The sequence below is a fragment of the Podarcis liolepis genome (assembly GCF_965112155.1).
Source record: "Podarcis liolepis genome assembly, chromosome: 10".
In the NCBI taxonomy this organism is placed as follows: domain Eukaryota; kingdom Metazoa; phylum Chordata; class Lepidosauria; order Squamata; family Lacertidae; genus Podarcis; species Podarcis liolepis.
Window position 1 is genome coordinate 3107775 of NC_139562.1, and position 21310 is coordinate 3129084.

The window sequence follows — 21310 nt, forward strand, 5'->3', positions numbered from 1 at the left end:
CAGCCAGAAAAATCACACAGGCAGTAAAAAATGGCTTTTCTACAAAATGATGGCAATTCCTAAATGATTGGCATAGGAACTCAAGAGTGGTTGGAGAGAGAGATGTAAACTGGAGGAACCAGCTCAGACCTCCTCATACATTGAGCTTCTCAGATACACTGAAGGAGAACAACAACTTGATTACCTAGTTCCTCCCCAGATGAGGGGGAAGTGGACAGAGCTAAGCCTGGCAGGACAGCTTACTCTATGGTATTAACCCCTTCATGCACTAATTAGACTTAAGCATGTTGGTTATATGAGGCTGGTTGTCATACAAGGTGGAGGCCGTACTACTTCTGAACACCAGTTTCTGGAAACCAGAGGAGAAGACAGTGCTCATGTACTCATGTTCTGCTCCCTGATTTTCCAGAAGAGGCATCTGGCTGGCCGTTGTGAGAATAGAATGCTGGACTAGATGGGCCATTGGCCTGATCCAGTTGGCACTTCCTATATTCCTATTTGCTTTAATTTATTTTGAACTGTTCTTAATGCTGTATTTTATATTGCTGAAGCCCTCACTGGGGCCTTCTGGAGAAGGCTGGGTAATAAATCTGTTGAGGAGGATAAGGATGATGACATCTTCTGGAGAACTTTGTCTACTTTGTGATGGGTCCCGCTGACATCAATTCCACTGGGCTGTGTGCGTTTCCCCAGATTTCTCACCTCCGCTGGCAACGGGAGCATGTTTCCCCTGGGCCACACAAAGCATGAAATACCTGCTCCAGCTCTTAGCAGCTTCACAGCTCAGGGAGCACAGGACCCGATTCCTGACCTCGTGCAGGTAAGACGAGGGCAGCGATAGGGGGCTGCTGAGGTGAACTTCTGGCCAGGAGTCTTAGGGAAAGCTGGGATGCTGTTCTCACTTCTTAAGTGTCATTTGCAATGGGGAATTCTTTGTGCGCACACAACTGAAGGATCTAAGCCAGGGCCGGATTTAGGTTTGATGAGACCCTAAGCTACTGAAGGGACTGGGGACCTTGATATCTCCAGCTATCCTTTGTCAACAACAAATGGTCACAGTTTTTTGTGTTGAATGTATGCTATATGGTAATTGATGGACCTAATAGGTATCTAAAGCCATTTGCACATGTGGCCATGCAACAAGTCCATGCAGAATGTTGTTGTTGTTTAGTTGTTTTGTCCTGTCCGACTCTTCATGCCCCCCTGGACCAGAGCACACCAGGCACTTCTGTCTTCCGCTGCCTCCCGTAGTTTGGTCAAACTCATGCTGGTAGCTTCAAGAACACTGTCCCACCATCTCGTCCTCTGTCGTCCCCTTCTCCTTGTGCCCTCCATCTTTCCCAACATCAGGGTCTTTTCCAGGGAGTCTTCTCTTCTCATGAGGTGGCCAAAGTCTTGGAGCCTCAGCTTCAGGATCTGTGAGCACTCAGGGCTGATTTCCTTCAGAATGGAGAGGTTTGATCTTCTTGTAGTCCATGCAGAATGTAGGCACCCTATATATATATAGAAATGAGCAAATGTGTGATATTTTTGGGAGCAGGCTAGCAGGGAAGGCCCATGACTTACATCATAGGAGCCTACACAACACAAAACACTGTTGCTGTATCTAGGTTTTATTTTATTTGCTTTTGTATTTTGGAAATGTACATCCAGGTTTTTTTTCCTTTATTTTTTTTTAAGAGAGGGGGCGCCTAAGCTATAGCTTGTTTAGCTTACACGTAAATCTGGCACTGATCTAAGCGGATCCTTGGATGGCTTTCCAAGAGGATTAGACAAATTCAGGGAGGAGAGGGTTCCTAATGATTGCTAGCCAGGATGCCTAAGCGCTGCCTCCACAGTTGCAGGCAGCGATGCTTCTGACACCAGTTGCTGGAAACCACAAGAGGGGAGAGACTGCTCTTGTGTTCGAATCCTGCTTGCTGCTTTCCCACAGGCATCTCGCTGGCCCCTGTGAGAAGAGGATGCTGGGCTCAATGGGCCATTGGCCTGATCCAGCCGTCCCTTCTGATGGGAGTTATAGTCCAGCAACACATCTTTGATCAAGGGTTTTCTCCAGACAAGCTGTTTATTGTGTGCTCATCCTACTTTGGCTGCAGAAAAGCATATGCAGAGGTCAGATTATATGCTGGTCTTTATGGAGCATTTGTTCTGGTTTGCTTTGGCAGGGCGTTGGCACGGCAATGCTCATTCACTCTGACTTCCCTGCTGAGTGTTTATGCATCTTCCTGTTAGACACTCATTCCCCTCCCCCCCCCCTCTGCACTGCCCTATCGGTTTCCAAACCTCAGCTTCTTCTTTAAAGATAAGATAAACTTTATTCGCATTAGCCAACGGCCATGGCAACATAAGGGACGGGGGTGGCGCTGTGAGTTAAACCACAGAGCCTAGGACATGCCGATCAGGTCGGAGATTCGAATCCCCGTGACGGGATGAGCTCCCGTTGCTCAGTCCCTGCTCCTGCCAACCTAGCAGGTCGAAAGCACGTCAAAGTGCAAGTAGATAAATAGGTACCATTCCAACGGGAAGGTAAATGGTGTTTCTGTGCGCTGCTCTAGCTCGCCAGAAGCGGCTTAGTCATGCTGGCCACATGACCCGGAAGCTGTACGCTGGCTCCCTCGGCCAGTAAAGCGAGATGAGCGCTGAAACCGCCGAGTCGGCCGTGACTGGACCTATTGGTCAGGGGTCCCTTTACCTTTACTGCAACATAAAACAAGCAATATATACAAATAAAAAGACCACAATGGGTAAAAAGGGCAATCAAATGACCAAGATTATCGTTCAGATAGTGGCCCTTAATCTCACTGCACCCTTGATAAACCTAGCAACCTTTGCTGTTGTCTGATCATTTTGATCTGATAACGGAAAGAACAATGTGGCTGCAGATGGGCGGCCTGGGATGGTAAGTAAGAGTGGGGTGATGATCTCATTCCTCAGATCTTTATAAAAGGGACAGGACAGGAGAACATGAGCCACTGTTTCCAGATGGGGCAGAGCCCTTTTTCAGTTGGAATCTTTTGGTATCTGCCCTCAAGTACAGCAGAGGGCATCACATCCAATCTGGCCAGTGTGAAGGCACGTCTGTATTTCGGGATAGTTAATTTATACAAATATGGTGCCAGGAAATCAAACTAAGAAGGGGGGGGGAGGCATACCAAGGACAGAATTTCTTTATAATCTTCTTTAAAGTGGATGAGTTGTGCTGGGGCAACCAAGTGCTTTAATCCACTTTAATTGCACAGAGATTTAAATTCAGGGTCTGTGCTTTAATCCCTCCTGCAAAAGAGCAATTGTCTGGAGATGCCCTTGGAGCAGCCTTCGGCCATTTGGCACCCTCCAGATGTTTGGGACTACAACTCCCATCACCCCTGACCACTGGTCCTGTTAGCTAGGGATGATGGGAGTTGTAGTCCAAAAACTTCTGGAGGGCCGAGTTTGCCTATGCCTGCTGCCTCGGAGCAGGGTTTCCCAAACTTAGGTCTCCAGCTGTTTTGGGACTACAACTCCCATCAGCCCTGACCACCGCTCCTGCTAGCTAGGGGTGATGGGAATTGTAGTCCAATAACAGCTGGAGACCCTGCTGTTTTAGAAGTACATCCTGGATCTGAACCTTTTTCCAGTCCACATTTTCTTACCTCTGCCTCTAGTTGTGACATGGTAAATGTATTGTTCATTGCAAATAACATCTTATCTTGAACAGAAAGAAACATTATTTGACTATTTCCTCTTTCCTCTTTTTTATTTTTTAATTTAGATTCAGTAAAGCAAACCAAAATATCCATAAAGAAATATTCATACCATTAAAACAGGTTGGAAGCAGCATAAGGCTTTTATCAGTAAACTTACTGTTCCAAAACATTCCAAAACATATCAATTTACCCAAAAATCTATTAGGTTGATTTATATGTATTCTTTTATAATATGCTAATTTAATTGTTGTTACTATAAGCTAGGTTTCCCCCTAAACCATTCCCATGCCCCTCATTTTTAGCCATCACAATCTTTGCAGCTGTTACAATGCTGATTACTATTTCTCGATCATTTTCTGGGGTAACATCCTGGGGTAACGCAGTAGAAATATTTTGGCTTCTAATGGGATATGATGTCCTAACATATCAGAAATACTAGCCTCAACAGGTTTCCAAAATATTTGCATTTGAGAGGAGTTCCAAAAGTTGTGTACATCGTTTGCTTTATGCAATTTGTTATTTATTCTTTTCTAAAATTGTGTCCGGTCCAGTCCCCCATTCATTCCACATTCCACAAAGGCAACAATAACAAAATGTCAGCTAAAACAGCAAAATGAAAAGTACAGACAGGCGCAGTAGATGAAAAGAGCTCCAAGGAGCGTTCTCCAGCATAAGAGCTTTAACCTGTCTAGGCAAATCCTTGCTGACATAAATAGATGTTAAGCTATGAAAAGGATAAGGGAGTTGGGATGACTGACTCTTCTGTGCAAGATGTCCCACAATCAAGGTGTGATTGCAGAAAAGGCCCCTCTCTCACATCCTGCCATGAGGACATGAGGAAGAGCCCCTTTTCTTCCAGCATCTCTAAGGGAGCAAGCAGGCTGATGTGGAAGAAGATTGTAGGGTTGGAAGGGACCCAAGGGTCATCTAGTCCAACCCCCTGAAATACAGGAATCACAGCTAAAACGTCCATGACCAACCTCTGTTGAAAAATCTTCAACAAAGTAGAGTCCACCACCTTCTGAATGCGGCAGCTAGACTGGGAACTGGGAGCGGCTGCCGAGACCACATAACACCGGTCCTGAAAGACTACATTGGCTCCCAGTACATTTTTGGGCACAATTCAAAGTGTTGCTGCTGACCTTTAAAGCCCTAAATGACCTCGGTCCAGTAGACCTGAAGGAGGGTCTCCACCCCCATTGTTCAATCCGGACACTGAGGTCCAGCTCTGAGGGCCTTCTGGCGGTTCCCTCCCTGCAAGAAGTGAGGTTACAGGGAACCACGCAGAGGGCCTTCTTGGTGGTGGCGCCCACCCTGTGGAACGCCCTCCCACCAGATGTCAAAGGAATAAACAACTATCTGATGTTTAGAAGACATCTGAAGACAGCCCTGTTCAGGGAAGTTTTTTAGTGACTGATGTTTTAACGTATTTTTAATCTCCTGTTGGAAGCCGCCCAGAGTGGCTGGGGATGCCCAGCCAGATGGGCGGGGTATAAGTAAAAAATTATTATTATTATTATTATTCTCATTATTCTGAGAGAGTCCATTCCACTCTCACGCAGCTCGCACCGCCCAAAGAGTCTTCCTAATATTTAGTTGGAATCTTCTTTCTTACTATATGAATCCATTGGTTCTTCTGGAGCAGGTGGAAACAAGTTTGCTCCATCCTCCATGAGACGCCTCTTCAGATATTTGAAGATGGGTTCCATAGCACCTCTCCTCCAGGCTAAACACCCCCAATTCCCTCAACAGTTCTGTACACGGCTCAGTTTCCAGACCCTTGATCGTCTTGGTCGCCCTCCTCTGCACACCTCCTAGCTCTTCAATATCCTTGTCAAATTGATGGAGGAGAGGGCCTTGGAAGGCTGATAGACACCACGGCTATGTTCTGCCTCCACAGTCAGAGGCAGCAATGCTGCTGAATTTCAGTTGCTGGAAACCACAAGAAGTGGGGTGTTGCTATTCTGCTTGGATCTTGCTTGTGGTTTCCCATTGGGGCATCTGGTGGACCACTGTGAAGACAGCATGCTGGACTGGATGGGCTGTTGGCTTCATCCAGCAGGCTCTTCTTAGATTCTTATGTACTTAAAAGACAAAGAAGAGGAGGAGGAGCAGAGGAAGGAGCCACTGGGTTATTCCTGCAGGTTCAAGCTATTGCTGCCTGCCAGCCCGGTGGAGCTTGCGGCGGATGTCTCTTTGTCCCACCTATGGGTTTGCTGAAATAGTGTGCATATTATTGATAGAGGGATATATCTGTGCTTTGTGTAACATTGTAGCCTTTTGGATCTTTCCCATTGGTTGGGTGTGCATTGCTCCTGGGAGAAAGTGCAGCAGTTGCTGGAAAAATAGACAGCACCAAGTGCTCTTGGTCAGCAGGGAGGAAGGAGCCAAAAAGACACCGAGGGTTGGTTCAGAGAAAGAATTTATTTCTGCTTTCCAGATAACAGAAAGGCACTGCGTGATCGGTTCACAGCAAGCACACTGAAAGAGCAGTTACATACAGTATATATCCCCTTTAGGTCCCCTTTCCCCCCCCTCCCCAGGAATCCAGCCTCATGCTTTTGTACACGTAGGTTTACATCCTTGAGCATAAACAGATATTCCTGTTCCTGTACTCTTATCTTGGGGTAAGAAGGTCACTTAACTATAGGAGAACTCTTGGCGCCATCCCCGGGTGTGGGGGCTGACAGGATTGACAGGCCTGTCTTACAAGGTCTATGCGTCAGCGTGGTCAGGATATTTACAACCTATAAGATAAGACCCAGATCTGCCATCCCGTCTCCACTCGGAACTGACAAGGCCATCCATTAAGCCTTCATGGACTGATAAAGGAGACGGCTCTGTTTATGCAGCTGGGTTTGTGTTAGTCATACAGATCAAGCTAATGGATTTTAGCTAATGGATCCTTGAAGGAGGAATTTGGGAGTTCTGGGGCCTGGTTCGGGTGACTGCACAGTCAGGTTTGGGCAACCTGTTCCTTCAACATGACCGCATTGTATATTTTCCCTGGTACTGGGGATGACCCCCCGTTGCTATTAGTCAGCAACCACATTGTTGTATATGTGGGGAAAAGCAGGATTGTATGATCTTCATATCCGGGACCAGCAGGACACCTCTGGGAAGTGTGGGGTTGTGAGGTGGGTTGTGGAACAGCAGTAGTTGTACTTTCACTAACTTTGGACTATGCCGCACTCTCCATGTCCCTACCAAGTGTGTCTGACCAAGGGCATACCCCAAAGATCTCAGAGCCTGGGCAGGTTCATATGGGACATTGCAGCCCTTCAGATAGTCTAGGGCTAAGATGTTTGGGGGATTATGAATCATTACCAGCACTTTGGATTGTGCCCAGAAACAGAGTGCTAGGCAACGGAGCTTTTGTAACAAGGGAGTTGTATGTACAACCTTGCTTTTCTCCATTAGACGTTGGGACAGCACTAAACAGGTGACCCTCCATGTTGTATTTTTACATCTCCTAGGACCACCTGGTGATGGATGAATAAGAAATCCAATAAATACAAAATAATTGCAGTGATAAGAGCAAGTGCAGGAGGTGACGCTCAATCCCTACCTCTTTGTGAGCGAGGAACCTCCATCCTGTTGCTTCCACACTTCTTGTTTCTCCTTCTCTACACAGATTAACTTTCCCATGGAGGTCAGGAATCAGACCCAGGTGAAGGAGTTCATCTTCCTGGGCTTCTCAGGCGTCCCAGATGGCCAGATTTACCTCTTTGTCGTGTTCCTAGCAATTTACTTGGTCACTGTTCTTGGAAATACCACAATAGTCACCTTGATCCAACTGGATTCGCGCCTCCACAGCCCCATGTACTTTTTCCTCAGCCATTTATCCTGCTTGGACGTCTGCTACTCAACCGTCACAGTCCCCAAGATCCTGACCAACTTTCTGCGCCAGAGCCACACCATTTCCTACAACCAGTGCATGACCCAGATGTTCTTCCTGATGACCTTTGCAGGCTCCGAGTGCGCCCTGCTGGCCGTCATGGCCTACGACCGCTATGCCGCCATTTGCCAGCCTCTGCATTACAGCAGCCTGATGAGCAGCCAGGTGCGAATCCCTCTGGCCATTGCTTCTTGGATCTGGGGCTTCCTGGACTCGGCCATCCACACCACTCTGGCCACCCACTTGTCCTTCTGTGGGGCCAACCAGATTGACCACATCTTCTGTGATGTCCCGCCTCTCCTGAAGATTGCCTGCAGCGACACCTACGTCAACGAGATCACGCTCCATTTGGCCAGCATCTTCATGGGCCTGAGTCCCTTCTTGCTCATCCTCCTCTCGTATGTCTACATCCTCTCCGCCATCTTGCAGATTCGCTCGAATACTGGCAGGCACAAGGCCTTCTCCACCTGCGCTGCTCACATGATCGTTGTCACCATCTACTTTGGCATGGCCAACGTGAACTACAACCGCCCCAGCGCAGGCTACTCCTTGGAGGTTGACACCCTGATCTCCACACTCTACTGCATCATCACCCCTATGCTGAACCCCCTCATCTACAGCCTCCGCAACAAGGAGGTGAAAGAAGCACTGAAGAAGGTTCTGGGGGGGCAGAAGAACGAATACGCTTCTACACAGAGGAAGTGAGAGGTGGACTTTGACCAAGGCATCTCTGTTCTCCTCTGACCCTGCCATTGCCCTTAGTGAGTTCAAGGTAATCCTCCAAGACCACAGAGAAACCCACTTCCTGAAATACGGATTGAGTAACACAAGTTCTGAAGACTTGCTGACATGCTGATGGGTAATTTTAATTACATCATTAAGCACTTGTTCCCCCAAATATGCCACCTTTGTGCATGTCCACCACAAGTGCCTATAGTTCCCATATTCAGAGAACTGCAGGCAACTGGTGAGACCCGTCAAAACTCATTATTCCAACCAGAGACTCTAAACTGTAGATTGCTGTATTTATTTACATTGAAGGGTTCTTCATGAACGATTGGCTCTGTAGGAGCCAATATATGCTAATTTCCTTACATGTTATCCTGTTTTCATAGGCCTGTTTCTTTTCACAGCCCAGGCCACAGCAGTGGAGACAGAGAAGCAGAAACAAACTTTGGGAGACCTAAGAACAGGAACTCAAAGGTGAAGGGGTTGTAGTGGGGCTGCCCCTGTTCTGTGAAACAGCATTTCTGTCAAGATAGGAGCCCGCTATCTGCACTTTCCGGAGGGGGGGGGGGAACAAAGACATTTTTCTTCTGGTAGCTGGATAAATGGGTCTTTACAATGAGTGTCCACTTGTTTAGATTTCAGCCCCATTTAAATATATTTGTTGTTTTTGTTTTAAAATTTTATTTATGCTTTTCAGGTTTATTTGTTGTTTAGTTGTTTAGTCGTGTCCGACTCTTCATGATCCCATGGACCAGAGGACACCAGGCCCTCCTGTCTTCCACTGCCTCCCGCAATTTGGTCAGACTCATGTTGGTACCTTCGAGAACACTGTCCCACCATCTCGTCCTCTGTCGTCCCCTTCTCCTTGTGCCCTCCATCTTTCCCAGCATCAGGGTCTTTTCCAGGGAGTCTTCTCTTCTCATGAGGTGGCCAAAGTCTTATCATGCCGGCTATAATAATGAGGCCAGAAGGAGCCTGGGTATCACTTTTCTCTCTTTCGGTCTCCTTTTCTGTATGGTGTGGTGTTTTGTACTTAGTGTTAAGGTTTAGACTTATTCTAAGTTGTTCTAAGTTTAAGTTAAGTCTGCTGCAACTGGATTCCTTATGGTCAGTGCCAATCCTGAATGTTTGGGCTTTGTGACCATGATGCTTTGCTCACCAGTAAAGCTCTGCTGAGTGCAATACAATTGCCTCTGGTCTATTTTCAGGGAATCCTGCAACGTGTTCAAGTTTTTACTCGGCTAACTATACATTGGAATCTACCCTGGATCAATATTGAGTAGAATTTTCAGTGACACATCCAACATTCCATATTCCCTTTATGCATTCTTTGAATTAAAAGGTGGGGTAGGAATACGTCAAGTGTGTAAATCAACAACTAGCCACCGAGAATTTCCTCCGATGGGACTCCCATTGCTCCATTCCTCTTGGCTTCCAGAAAATCCCCGGGGAGAGTGGATTTCTTTTCCCAACCCTCCTTGTTAACTTGCGTGTTGCAGTTGCAACGAGAGCATCCCCTGGGTCCCGCCTGGGCATAACTCCTCTCTCCCTGTCAGGGCTCCGCTAGTTGGATGCAATGCAGAGGGAGTCACCTGGCTCATCCGTGGCTCACCTGGGAAGCAGGGATCTCCCTTCCAGAGCCCCGATGGCAGGCCCTCTCTTGCCACTCGGATGCCAGTGTGCTCTGGCCCCGTGAAGGTGGAGCAGGCAGGTGCAGGGAAAGGCTGGTGCAAAAGAAGCCCGAGGTTGAAGGGGAAGGACGACCTGGAGCTGAGCATCCTGACGGGGGCAGGAGCAAGCGCCCAGCCTCACTGGGCTCCCATTGTGGGGGGCCTCCAGGTTAGTAGCTGCACAGGACACAGAGAGGACTGGGGATGGGGAAGCAATTCAGTCTGGTCTGCATTTGAACGCGAATCTGCCCCATTCACACTTGCTGAAATGATACAAGAACAAGAACTCTGCTAGCCGCCGAAATTTGCACTTCTCTGAATGTTGCAGAAAAAGGTGGGTTATAAATGCAATAAATAATAAATTCATTTAGGGGACAATATATATGGGGCTAGGGACGTGGGTGGCGCTGTGGGTTAAACTACAGAGCCTAGGACTTGCCGATCAGAAGGTCGGCTGTTCGAATCCCCGCGACGGGGTGAGCTCCTGTTGCTGGGTCCCTGCTCCTGCCAACCTAGCAGTTCAAAAGCACGCCAGCGCAAGTAGATAAATAGGTACCACTCCGACGGGAAGGTAAACGGCGTTTCCGTGCGCTGCTCTGCTTCTCCAGAAGTGGCTTAGTCATGCTGCCCACATGACCCGGAAGCTGTACACCGGCTCCCTCGGCCAATAAAGCGAGATGAGCGCCGCAACCCCAGAGTCTTCCACAACTGGACCTAATGGTCAGGAGACCCTTTACCCTTTACCTATATATGGAGCTGACACAGCAAGAGATTTTTCCCCCCACCCCTCCCCCCAATCTTATCCAATCCACACTTTTCAATGCACAAAGGAGTTTATAATTCTGGGCTTCACATCCCAATCCCTGAGCAGTGAGATATTTGGGAGTGCAATGTTCACATATGGTTGACTTTCTTTGGAATGGGAGGTTACTGGAGAGAGAAACTACCATGGAGTTACTATCTCCATGCCATAACATAGTAGCTGTGGAACATATAAGACTACATGAAGCTGCCTTATACTGACTCAGACCTGTGCTCTGGTCTCTGAAACATTTGCTTTATCTGCAAATATAGAAGCAGAATAGAAGTGGAGGCGAACAAGCCCTCCTTCAACAGGCAGCACACCTCAAGAGATCATCTTGCTGCCCCCACCTGATTTCCAGTCTCTTCCAACTACAAGTGTCACAGCACCAGGGGCACAAACAGAAACTAACAGTCAGAACACTCTAACCACCACATCCCATTGGCTTCCCCACATCCTCAAAGCAGAACAGAAGGTTCATTGTGTTGCCTCTTCCAAGGCAGATGTCAGGGAAAGGGAGGCAGACAGAGACGGGGGGGGGCATGGAAACACTTACCGAGAGCCTAAACAGCACTTTTCCAGCCAGTTCTCTGAATCAGAGACTGAAATTGGGAGTGGCCAGTCTGTTCCAGGAACTAGCTATTCCCAGAAGAGAGGAGATAAGAGGCATTCCCTGTCTCGCTGGGCATGCTGGCCTAGAAAGCCACGTCACAAAAATTTAGAAGCGGCAACTGACTGAGCAACCCGGAGGTGTTGTTTTGGAGCTCCGGTGTGGGCTTGGATTTTGCAGTCATAAATCTACCGGACAGAAGTTGTTACCGGAAAAATCCGAGGGCTCCCTTGGACAAAACAAAGACACCAACCAGGATAACTTGGAGCAAAATAGCAGCCTGTAGGCTTGGCCTTTATTGAACTGTTGCAACAGGGTGTTCCCCTCACTTGCAGGAGAGAGGAAAGACCCCGAAAGATGGTGTGCAAGACCTTATAAAACCTTTTGAAATTCCCATCCTCTAGGTCAAGCCCACCCCCAGAAACATCATGCATACATTACAGAAAGGAGGGGTTGAGGGAGGAGTTGTGGTGGTAACCTGAGTGTCCTGTCACCTGGCTGGTTCCTCCTTTCCCCCTCCCCATGAGTCATTTTCTGACAACAAAAGGTAGTCGCAGTTTCCTGCCCCCTGAGGGAAGATCTGATCATTGTCCTTTGTTCCAGTCCATGCTGAATCCACTCCCATATGCAAGTTCTTTGTGATCTTGATTGTCTTCTGTCTAGGACCATCAGGGTTGGCATAGCAACTGGGCAGGGCTCCTGTGGATGTGCTGGGATGGTGAAGGGATTATGGCTGACCAGAACCAAGCCACCCCCCTTTGATTGTCCTTCTCATATGGGGTAAAATAAAAATGGAACAGTGCAAATCCGATGTATGGTTGATTTTTCTATGAATTTATAACAGAAGTGTGGTGTATGTAGTGTGTGAGTGTGAGTGTGTGTGAAGTCTGTACAAACTGAATGATTGGGGGGGGGGTTCCTGCTACAAAGTGGCTCGATGCCTGGAATGTTATCTCCTAACTAGCTAGGCAGCAAACACATCCCTCACAGCAGAGGAGGAGACATCAGCTTCCTTGTGACACTTCTCATTCCAGGTTCCTCTCCGGCTTCCTTTCCTGACCAAGGCAGGCCCTGAATAATAATAATAATAATAATAATAATAATAATAATAATAATAATAATAGTTGTTGTTGTTGTTGTTGTTGTTGTTTATTTACACCCCACCCATCTGGCTGTGTTTCCCCAGCCACTCTGGGCGGCTTCCAACAAAGTATTAAAAGACAGTGGTCTGTTAAACATTAAAAGCTTCCCTAAAGAGGGCTGCCTTCAGATGTCTTCTAAAAGTCTGGTAGTTGTTCTTCTCTTTGATCTCTGGTGGGAGGGCATTCCACAGGCGGGCGCCACCACCGAGAAGGCCCTCTGTCTGGTTCCCTGTAACTTGGCTCCTCGCAATGAGGGAACCGCCAGAAGGCCCTAGGCGCTGGACCTCGGTGTCTGGGCAGAACGAGGGAGGTGGAGACGCTGTTAGTATCTTCGCTCACAGTCAGAGGTACCTGGCCTCCCCCGAGGCAATTGAGCGAGATACTGTGTTTACCTTCCGTCTGCGACTGCCGGCAGGCTAGGTAAACAAACCCGGCGATTCTTCTCATTAGACGTGAGAAAGAACACACCCTCTGCTTTCCTGCTTCTCTTTCCCTCCCTGCATTCCCCCAGGGAGGGGAAATGAGACAGACAGGAGTCCTATTTACATGTTTTATTCCTGTCACTCAGCAGTACATAGAAATGCGACTGCTCCCTTCAGACTGCATCAGAAGAGACACGCAACTCCTCCCCTGTACTTCCAGTACAGGTCATATGACACTCTGAGCTAACATCCGGTGCTCAGTACAGAGAATAGGCTCCACCTTTACCCCAACAGTACATCTGCAAAACATAACATCCTGTTGTGCATTCCAGCCATCTGGAGCTGGCTTTTGCCTTGGTGCTTTTTCCCAACAGACGCTCCTTCGGGTCTACTGGACTAAGGCCATTTAGGGCTTTAAAGGTCAGCACCAACACTTTGAATTGTGCTTAGAAATGTACTGGGAGCAAATGTAGACTAGAGATGAGAATTCTGGGAGTGGAAAGGAAATGTCACGGCCACCAGCCAGTTGGGGATGTCTCCAACAGCACCCCTGATTCATCAAAGCAGGGTTGTTCCTGTCCCCCCCTGAAGGGAAAGGAGAGACGTCCGACCATCCCTGGAGAACCCTAACCCACCCACCACTGATTTGTAGCAGCTGGCCTTGACACCAGACTATTGGGCGGGGAGGTTAAAGGAGAAAAACCATTACTTCGATGTGAATGATTTTTGGACTAGGGGGAGATGGAGGCTCATTTGCTTATTAGTTTGTCAGTGTGTCGGTTAGTTTATTATTTGTGTGTGGTCAGTGTTGTTTCCTCCTGTTTATATGGCTGGTTTTCCCCTCCCCTCCAATAAAATGTTATGTGAAACATCAATATATTATATGATTCCCCCCCTTCCCCCATACCATTTTTCTTTGCCATAAGTCACTTTGGGTGACAAGAGACTGAGAAGATTAATGAACACCAACAACACCGAATTTCATGGAACAATGGTCTGAGTGGGTAGAAGACCACTTACAATCATAGACTTACAGAACTGTAGCATTTTAATGGGTCTCCCAAAGGTCCTCTAGTCTAACCCCCTGCCATGCAGGAATTTCCTCTGTTTCCCTTTTCTGCCTGGCAGCCTTCCCCTCAAACGCCATCCTTCTCCTCGGCACGGGAACATTCCCAGGGGAGCTGAAGTGGTGCGTCTGCTCTTAAAAAAAACATCATCAGATCATGTAGATCTATCCAATTACCACCCGGTTTTGAACCTTTTGTACCTGGGTAAGGTAATTGAGAGAGCGGTTGCCAAACAGCTTAGTAGGTTTCTGGATGAAACATCGGCTTTGGATCCATTTCAGTCCGGCTTCCATCCTGGTTATGGGACCGAGACGGCTCAGGTTGCCCTAACAGATGATCTTCGTAGACAACTGGATCGAGGCGGGTCGGGACTGCTGATTCTTTGAGATTTGTCAGCAGCCTTCAACATGGTTGACCACGAACTTTTGGACCACCGCCTTGCCAATGTGGGGATTAAGGGCACAGTCTTACAATGGCTGCGCTCTTTCCTTTCAGGGTGGGGACAGAGGCTGGCGCTAGGGGAGGAGTTGTCGTCGCTGCACTCCTTGGTGTGTGGAGTGCCGCAGGGTGTAATCCTCTCCCCTATGCTTTTTAACATTTTTATGCACCCCCTTGTCCAGCTTGTCCAGAATTTTGGGCTGGGTTGTCATCAATATGCTGATGACACCCAGCTTTATCTGTTGATGGACGGCCATCCTGACTCGGCCCCGGACACACTGACCAGATGTCTGGAAGCTGTGGCTGGATGGTTACGTGGGAGCCAGTTGAAGTTAAATCCTTCAAAGACAGAGGTCCTCTGGCTGGGTCGGGATGACATGGGGTTGGGGGGCCAACTCCCATCTCTTGCGGGGGATCAGTTAGTGTCAGCGCCTTCCATCAGGAGTTTGGGTGTAACCTTCGATGCCTCCCTCTCTATGGAGGCGCAGGTTGCAGCCAAAGCAAAGGCGGCATTTTTCCACCTTCACCGTGCTAAGCAGCTGGTCCCTTACCTTTCTCTCCCTGATCTAGCCACAATGATCCACGCTACGGTCACCTCCAGGGTTGATTATTGTAACTCGCTCTACGTGGGGCTGCCCTTGAGACTGACCCAGAAACTCCAGCGGGTGCAGAATGCTGCTGCGAGGCTCCTTATGGGGTCCTCGCCATGGAATCATATTCACCCAGTGCTAAACCAGCTGCACTGGCTCCCGGTCGAGTACAGGGTCAGGTTTAAGGTGCTGGTTTTGACCTTTAAAGCCCTATGTGGCCTACGACCCTCGTATTTACGGGACCGCCTCTCCTGGTATGCCCTGTGGAGGACCTTACGGTCCACAAATAATACCTCAGAGGTCCTGGGTCTCAAGGAAGTTAAACTGGCCTCAATCAGGGCCAAGGCCTTTTGGCTTTGGCCCCAGCCTGGTGGAACGCTCTATCACAGAAGACTAGGGCCTTGCGGGATTTGACATCCTTCCACAGGGCCTGCAGGACAAAGCTGTTCTGCCTGGCCTTCAGTCCGGGCCCAGATTGACGCCCCTCTATGGGGCCCTCTAAGTCACCTCTTTGGCCCTTTTATTGGCTCATGTGGGACCAAGATGGACAGCTGGCCCTGATGAATACTTGAGTTTCCCGACCACTATGGTTGTAATTCGTGGGCAATCATTAAATTTTATCCTGATTCTATTTTTTAAGATGTATTTTAATCAATTGTTTGATTGTGTTTCAACCCTGAGCCTGGTCTTAGCTGGGGAGGGCAGGGTATAAATAAAAATTTACTTACTTTACTTACCTACTTTCTCTACAGATAATCTCTGCATTTCCCATGGCTGGCAGCAGCAACTGGACCCAGGTGACGGAGTTTGTTCTTCTGGGTTTCTCTGGGATCACGCATGGTCAGACGTACCTGTTCCTGGTGTTCTTGGTGATCTACTTGGTCACCCTGTTAGGGAACCTCACCATAGTCGGCCTGATTCTGCTGGATCCCCACCTTCATAGCCCCATGTACTTCTTCCTCAGTCATTTGTCTTGCATGGACGTTTGCTCCTCATCCGTCACTGTCCCCAATATTTTGGCCAACCTCCTCCACAACCACCACGCCATCTCCTACCACCCATGCCTGGTCCAGATGTTCTTCCTGATGGCTTTCTCGGGTTCTGAGTGCTGGCTGTTGGCCGCCATGGCATACGATCGCTATGCCGCCATTTGCCAGCCTTTGCATTACTCACACCTCATGAGTCCGCGTGTGTGTGTACAACTAGCCACCATCGTCTGGGTCGTGGGCTTCCTGGACTCAGTGGTTCACACAGTCTTGGCCTCCAATTTACACTTCTGTGGGGCCTTCCAGATCCACCACATCTTCTGCGACCTCCCACCGCTGCTGAAAATCGCCTGCGGGGACACGCGCGTCAACGAAATTACCGTTCGCATAGCCACCATCTTTATGGGCCTGGGCCCATTCCTGGTAGTCGTCATCTCCTACGTCTACATCTTGGCTTCCATCTTGCGGATCCGCTCCAACACTGGGCGGCACAGGGCCTTCTCCACCTGTACCTCCCACATGATAGTGGTCATCCTCTACTTCGGAAATGGATTGGTGAACTACAACCGCCCCAGCGCAGGCTACTCCTTGGAGGTTGACACCCTGATCTCCACACTCTACTGCATCATCACCCCTATGCTGAACCCTCTCATCTACAGCCTCCGCAACAAGGAGGTGAAAGAAGCCCTGAAGAAGGTTCTGGGGGGGACAGGAGAAGGAATACGCTTCTACACAGAGAAAGTGAGAGGCGGACTTTGACCAGGGCATCTCTGCTCTCCTCTGACCCTGCCATTGCCCTTAGGGAGCTCAAGGTAATCCTCCAAGACCACAGAGAAACCCACTTCCTGTAGACTCCATTTCGGTCAAATTTATAAACACGTTTTTATTATTTCCATGGAGACCCCCCCAAAGTATGTTATGAAAACCTATGTTTCTGTACAAACACCACAACTAATCAGCAAAGCATGTTCCTATGAAGTGATATGCAATTTAGGATAAACCTCAGGAACTGGTCTTTGGTATTCTGGAGAATTTGTAAATGAAATGAAGCTTCACCATTCTCCTGCAAAGATGTCTCTGTAAATTGTTCCTCCTGCCGGTCTTACTTTGTGAGTCAACTGTTCCACCAGGGCCATACGGTCTTGTACCAATCATTCAAGTTTGCGCCTTTTAAGTCCTTCCAGAATGTGACTATAACCATACCTGCAACCACAAAGAGAAATTTATTTCATGGTTTATCCAACAAGTCCTGATTCTCATTGAAATACGGATTGAGTAACACAAGTTCTGAAGACTTGCTGACATGCTGATGGGCAATTTTGCTTATGTCATTAAGCACTTGTTCCCCCAAATATGCCACCTTTGTGCAGGTCCACCACAAGTGCCTATAGTTCCCATATTCAGAGAACTGCAGGCAACTGGTGAGACCCCTCAAAACTCATTATTCCAACCAGAGACTCTAAACTGTAGATTGCTGTATTTATTTACATTGAAGGCTTCTTCATGAACGATTGGCTCTGTAGGAGCCAATATATGCTAATCTCCTTACATGTTCTCCTGTTTTCATAGGGCTGTTTCTTTTCACAGCTTGGGCCACAGCAGTGGTGACAGAGAAGCAGAAACAACCTTTGGGAGACCTAAGACCAGGAACTCAAAGGAGAAGGGCTTGTAGTCCGGCTGCCCCTGTTCTGTGAAACAGCGTTTCTGTCAAGATAGGAGCCCATTATCTGCACTTTCCAGGGGAGGGGGGGGGGCAAAGACATTTTTGTTCTGGCAGCTGGATAAATGAGTCTTTGCAATGAGTGTGCACTTGATTGGATTTCAGCCCCGTTTTAAATGCGTTTGTTGTTTTTGTGTTTGTTTTTAAATTTTATTTATGCTTTTCAGGTTTATACATTTCACAAATTTTACAATCATTTTACAAACGTTCATTAAACATCCTTTTCAATTCATTATATATCATTTCCCAGTTGTTGTTTTTGTGTTTTAACTGTTTGTGTCTATGAAGACCACTGAAGACCACTGGCGCACTGGGTTCAGTAATGTCCACTTTGACTGGCAGGAGATGTCAGGCAGAGAAAGCCCCTCTCCAGTTATTGGACCTTTTTAGTTGGAGATGCTTTGCCATTTAAACCTGACACACACCCACCCTTTGACATTCCCTTCCTAATGTTGTTGTGTTAAGTGTTCTAGGAGATACTAAATAAATAAAAAATATTTATTTTTTAAAAAAGGACTGACAAATTCTTCTTTAGCTGAAACCCTAGGGAAGTAGCTACTAAAAAGGGACATGAGTGGTGCTGTGGTCTAAACCATGGAGCATCTTGGGCTTGCAGATCAGAAGGTGGGCGGTTTTAATCCCCGTGACGGGGTGAGCTCCCATTGCTCTGTCCCAGCTCCTGCCAACCTAGCAGTTCAAAAGCAGCCAGTGCAAGTAGATAATTAGGTACAGCTGCAGCAGGAAAGTAAACGGCGTTTCCATGCACTCTGGTTTCCATCATGGTGTCCTGTTGTGACAGAAGCAGTTTAGTCCTGATGGCCACATGACCCAGAAAGCTGTCTGTGGACAAACGCCGGCTCCCTCAGCCTGAAAGTGAGATGAGCGCCCCAACCCCACAGTCGCCTTTGACTGGACTCATCCGTCCAGGGGTCCTTTACCTTTACCTAGCTGTTACTTCAACCTGCTGAGCAGAGTCTCTTGTGCACCAGGCTGACCCGGAGGTAAGAACATAAGAAAACCTGCAGGATTAAGCCCACGGCTCATCTTCTCCAGCCTGTAAGATTGGAGTGTGTGTGGAGAGGGATTTGCAATACATACAAAGGAAGTGGCAGTTGGACTTGGCAAGGCATTTTCCAAGGTACCAGAAGAAGAGTTAAGGCCAATTTCTTGCATGCACAACAGATGGCCGTCCTGTCAGTTTGCATTTCTTAGTGCAGAAAGCATTGATCCTATTCTCGTTAATTCAAGAGGGTTCTGGAAGCTTCTCTGTGTGAAAGAAGCAAGCAGAAGGTTTGTAATGTTTGGCTTATTCCTTCAGAGAAGCTGAGTACAGCTGGCTTAAACTGGTTCTCTTATCACGCTGACTATAATAATAAGGCCAGAGGGAGCCTGGTTTCACTTTTCTCCCTTCCTGTCTCTCTTTCTGTCTGGTGTGGTGTTTTGTACTTAGTGTTAAGGTTTAGACTTATTCTAAGATGTTCTAAGTTTAAGTTAAGTCTGCTGCAACTGGATTTCTTATGGTCAGTGCCAATCCTGAATGTTTGGGCTTTGTGACCATGATGCTCATTTGCCTTCAGTAGCAGTAAAGCTCTGCTGAGTGAAATACAATTGCCTCTGGTCTATTTTCGGGGAATCCTGCAACGTGTTCAAGTTTTTACTCGGCTAACTATACATTGGAATCTACCCTGGATCTATATTGAGTAGAATTTTCAATGACACATCCAACATTCCATATTCCCTTTATGCATTCTTTGAATTAAAAGGTGGGTAGGAATACGTCAAGTGTGTAAATCAACATCTAGCCGCTGAGCAATTCCTCCGATGGGACTCCCATTGCTCCATTCCTCTTGGCTTCCATAGACCCCCCCGGGGAGAGTGGCTTTCTTTTCCCAACCCTCCTTGTTAACTTGCGTGTTGCAGTTGCAGTGGGAGCATCCCTTGGGTCTCACCTGGGCATAACTCCTCTCTCCCTGCCTGGGATCCGCTAGTTGGATGCAACGCAGAGGGAGTCACCTGGCTCATCCGTGGCTCACCTGGGAAGCAGGAATCTCCCTTCCAGAGCCCCGATGGCAGGCCCTCTCTTGCCACTCGGATGCCAGTGTGCTCTGGCCCCGTGAAGGTGGAGCAGGCAGGTGCAGGGAAAGGCTGGTGCAGAAGAAGCCCGAGGTTGAAGGGGAAGGACGACCTGGAGCTGAGCATCCTGACGGGGGCAGGAGCAAGCGCCCAGCCTCACTGGGCTCCCGGTGGGGGGGCCTCCAGGTTAGTAGCTTCACAGGACACAGAGAGGACTGGGGATGGGGAAGCAATTCAGTCTGGTCTGCATTTGAACGCGAATCTGCCCCATTCACACTTGCTGAAATGATACAAGAACAAGAACTCTGCTAGCCGCCGAAATTTGCACTTCTCTGAATGTTGCAGAAAAAGGTGGGTTATAAATGCATTAAATAAAAAATTCATTTATGGGACAATATATATGGGGCTAGGGATGCGGGTGTGCACTGTGGGTTAAACCACAGAGCCTAGGACTTGCCAATCAGAAGGTCGGTGGTTTGAATCCCCGCGATTGGGTGAGCTCCTGTTGCTCAGTCCCTGCTCCTGCCAACCTAGCAGTTTGAAAGCACATCAAAGTGCAAGTAGATAAATAGGCACCACTCCAGCTGGAAGGTAAATGGCGTTTCCGTGCGCTGCTCTGCTTCTCCAGAAGTGGCTTAGTCATGCTGGCCTCATGACCCGGAAACTGTACGCCGGCTCCCTCGGCCAATAAAGCGAGATGAGAGCTGCAACCCCAGAGTCGGCTGCGACTGGACCTAATGGTCAAGAGACCCTTTACCCTTTACCTATGTATGGAGCTGACACAGCAAGAGATTTATCCCCCCACCACCGCCCCTCCCCCAAATCTTATCCAATCCACACTTTTCAATGCACAAAGGAGTTTATAATTCTGGGCTTCACATCCCAATCCCTGAGCAGTGAGATATTTGGGAGTGCAATGTTCACATATGGTTGACTTTCTTTGGAATGGGAGGTTACTGGAGAGAGAAACTACCATGGAGTTACTGTCTCCATGCCATAACATAGTAGCTATGGAACATATAAGACTACATGAAGCTGCCTTATACTGACTCAGACCTGGTCTCTGGTCTCTGAAACATTTGCTTCATCAGCAAATATAGAAGCAGAATAGAAGTGGAGGCGAACAAGCCCTCTTTCTTCAGCAGACAGCACACCGCAAGAGATCATCTTGCTGCCCCCACCTGATTTCCAGTCTCTTCCAACTAGAAGTGTCACAGCAAAAGTGGCCCTGCCAAAGTCATCTTGTCCAATCTCCAGCAATGCAACAATCTCAGCTAAAGCACCCCTCTGCTTAAAAACCTCCACGAAAGGAGAGTCCACCGCCCTCTGAGAGAGCCCCTTCCACTATTGAACGGCTTTTACTGTCAAATAATTCTTCCCAATGTTTAATTGGAATCTCCTTTCTTCTACAGTGAGCCCAAAGCCTATGTGGGGGTTACAGTCTGGGAATTGCACCAGAAGCCAAAATCACATATAG

General features: G+C 48.1%; 1 protein-coding gene across 1 annotated transcript; it reads left to right on the top strand.

The window, feature by feature from the left end:
• Nucleotides 1-441: 441 nt before the first annotated feature.
• Nucleotides 442-17763, top strand: LOC310688158 (uncharacterized protein). The gene is made up of 4 exons (XM_083464281.1): nt 442-820; nt 7321-8288; nt 9813-10152; nt 15807-17763. Exons 1-4 carry the CDS (start codon nt 722-724, stop codon nt 16797-16799), a joined length of 2400 nt encoding a protein of 799 aa, XP_083320407.1. The 5' UTR covers nt 442-721; the 3' UTR covers nt 16800-17763.
• Nucleotides 17764-21310: the final 3547 nt, after the last annotated feature.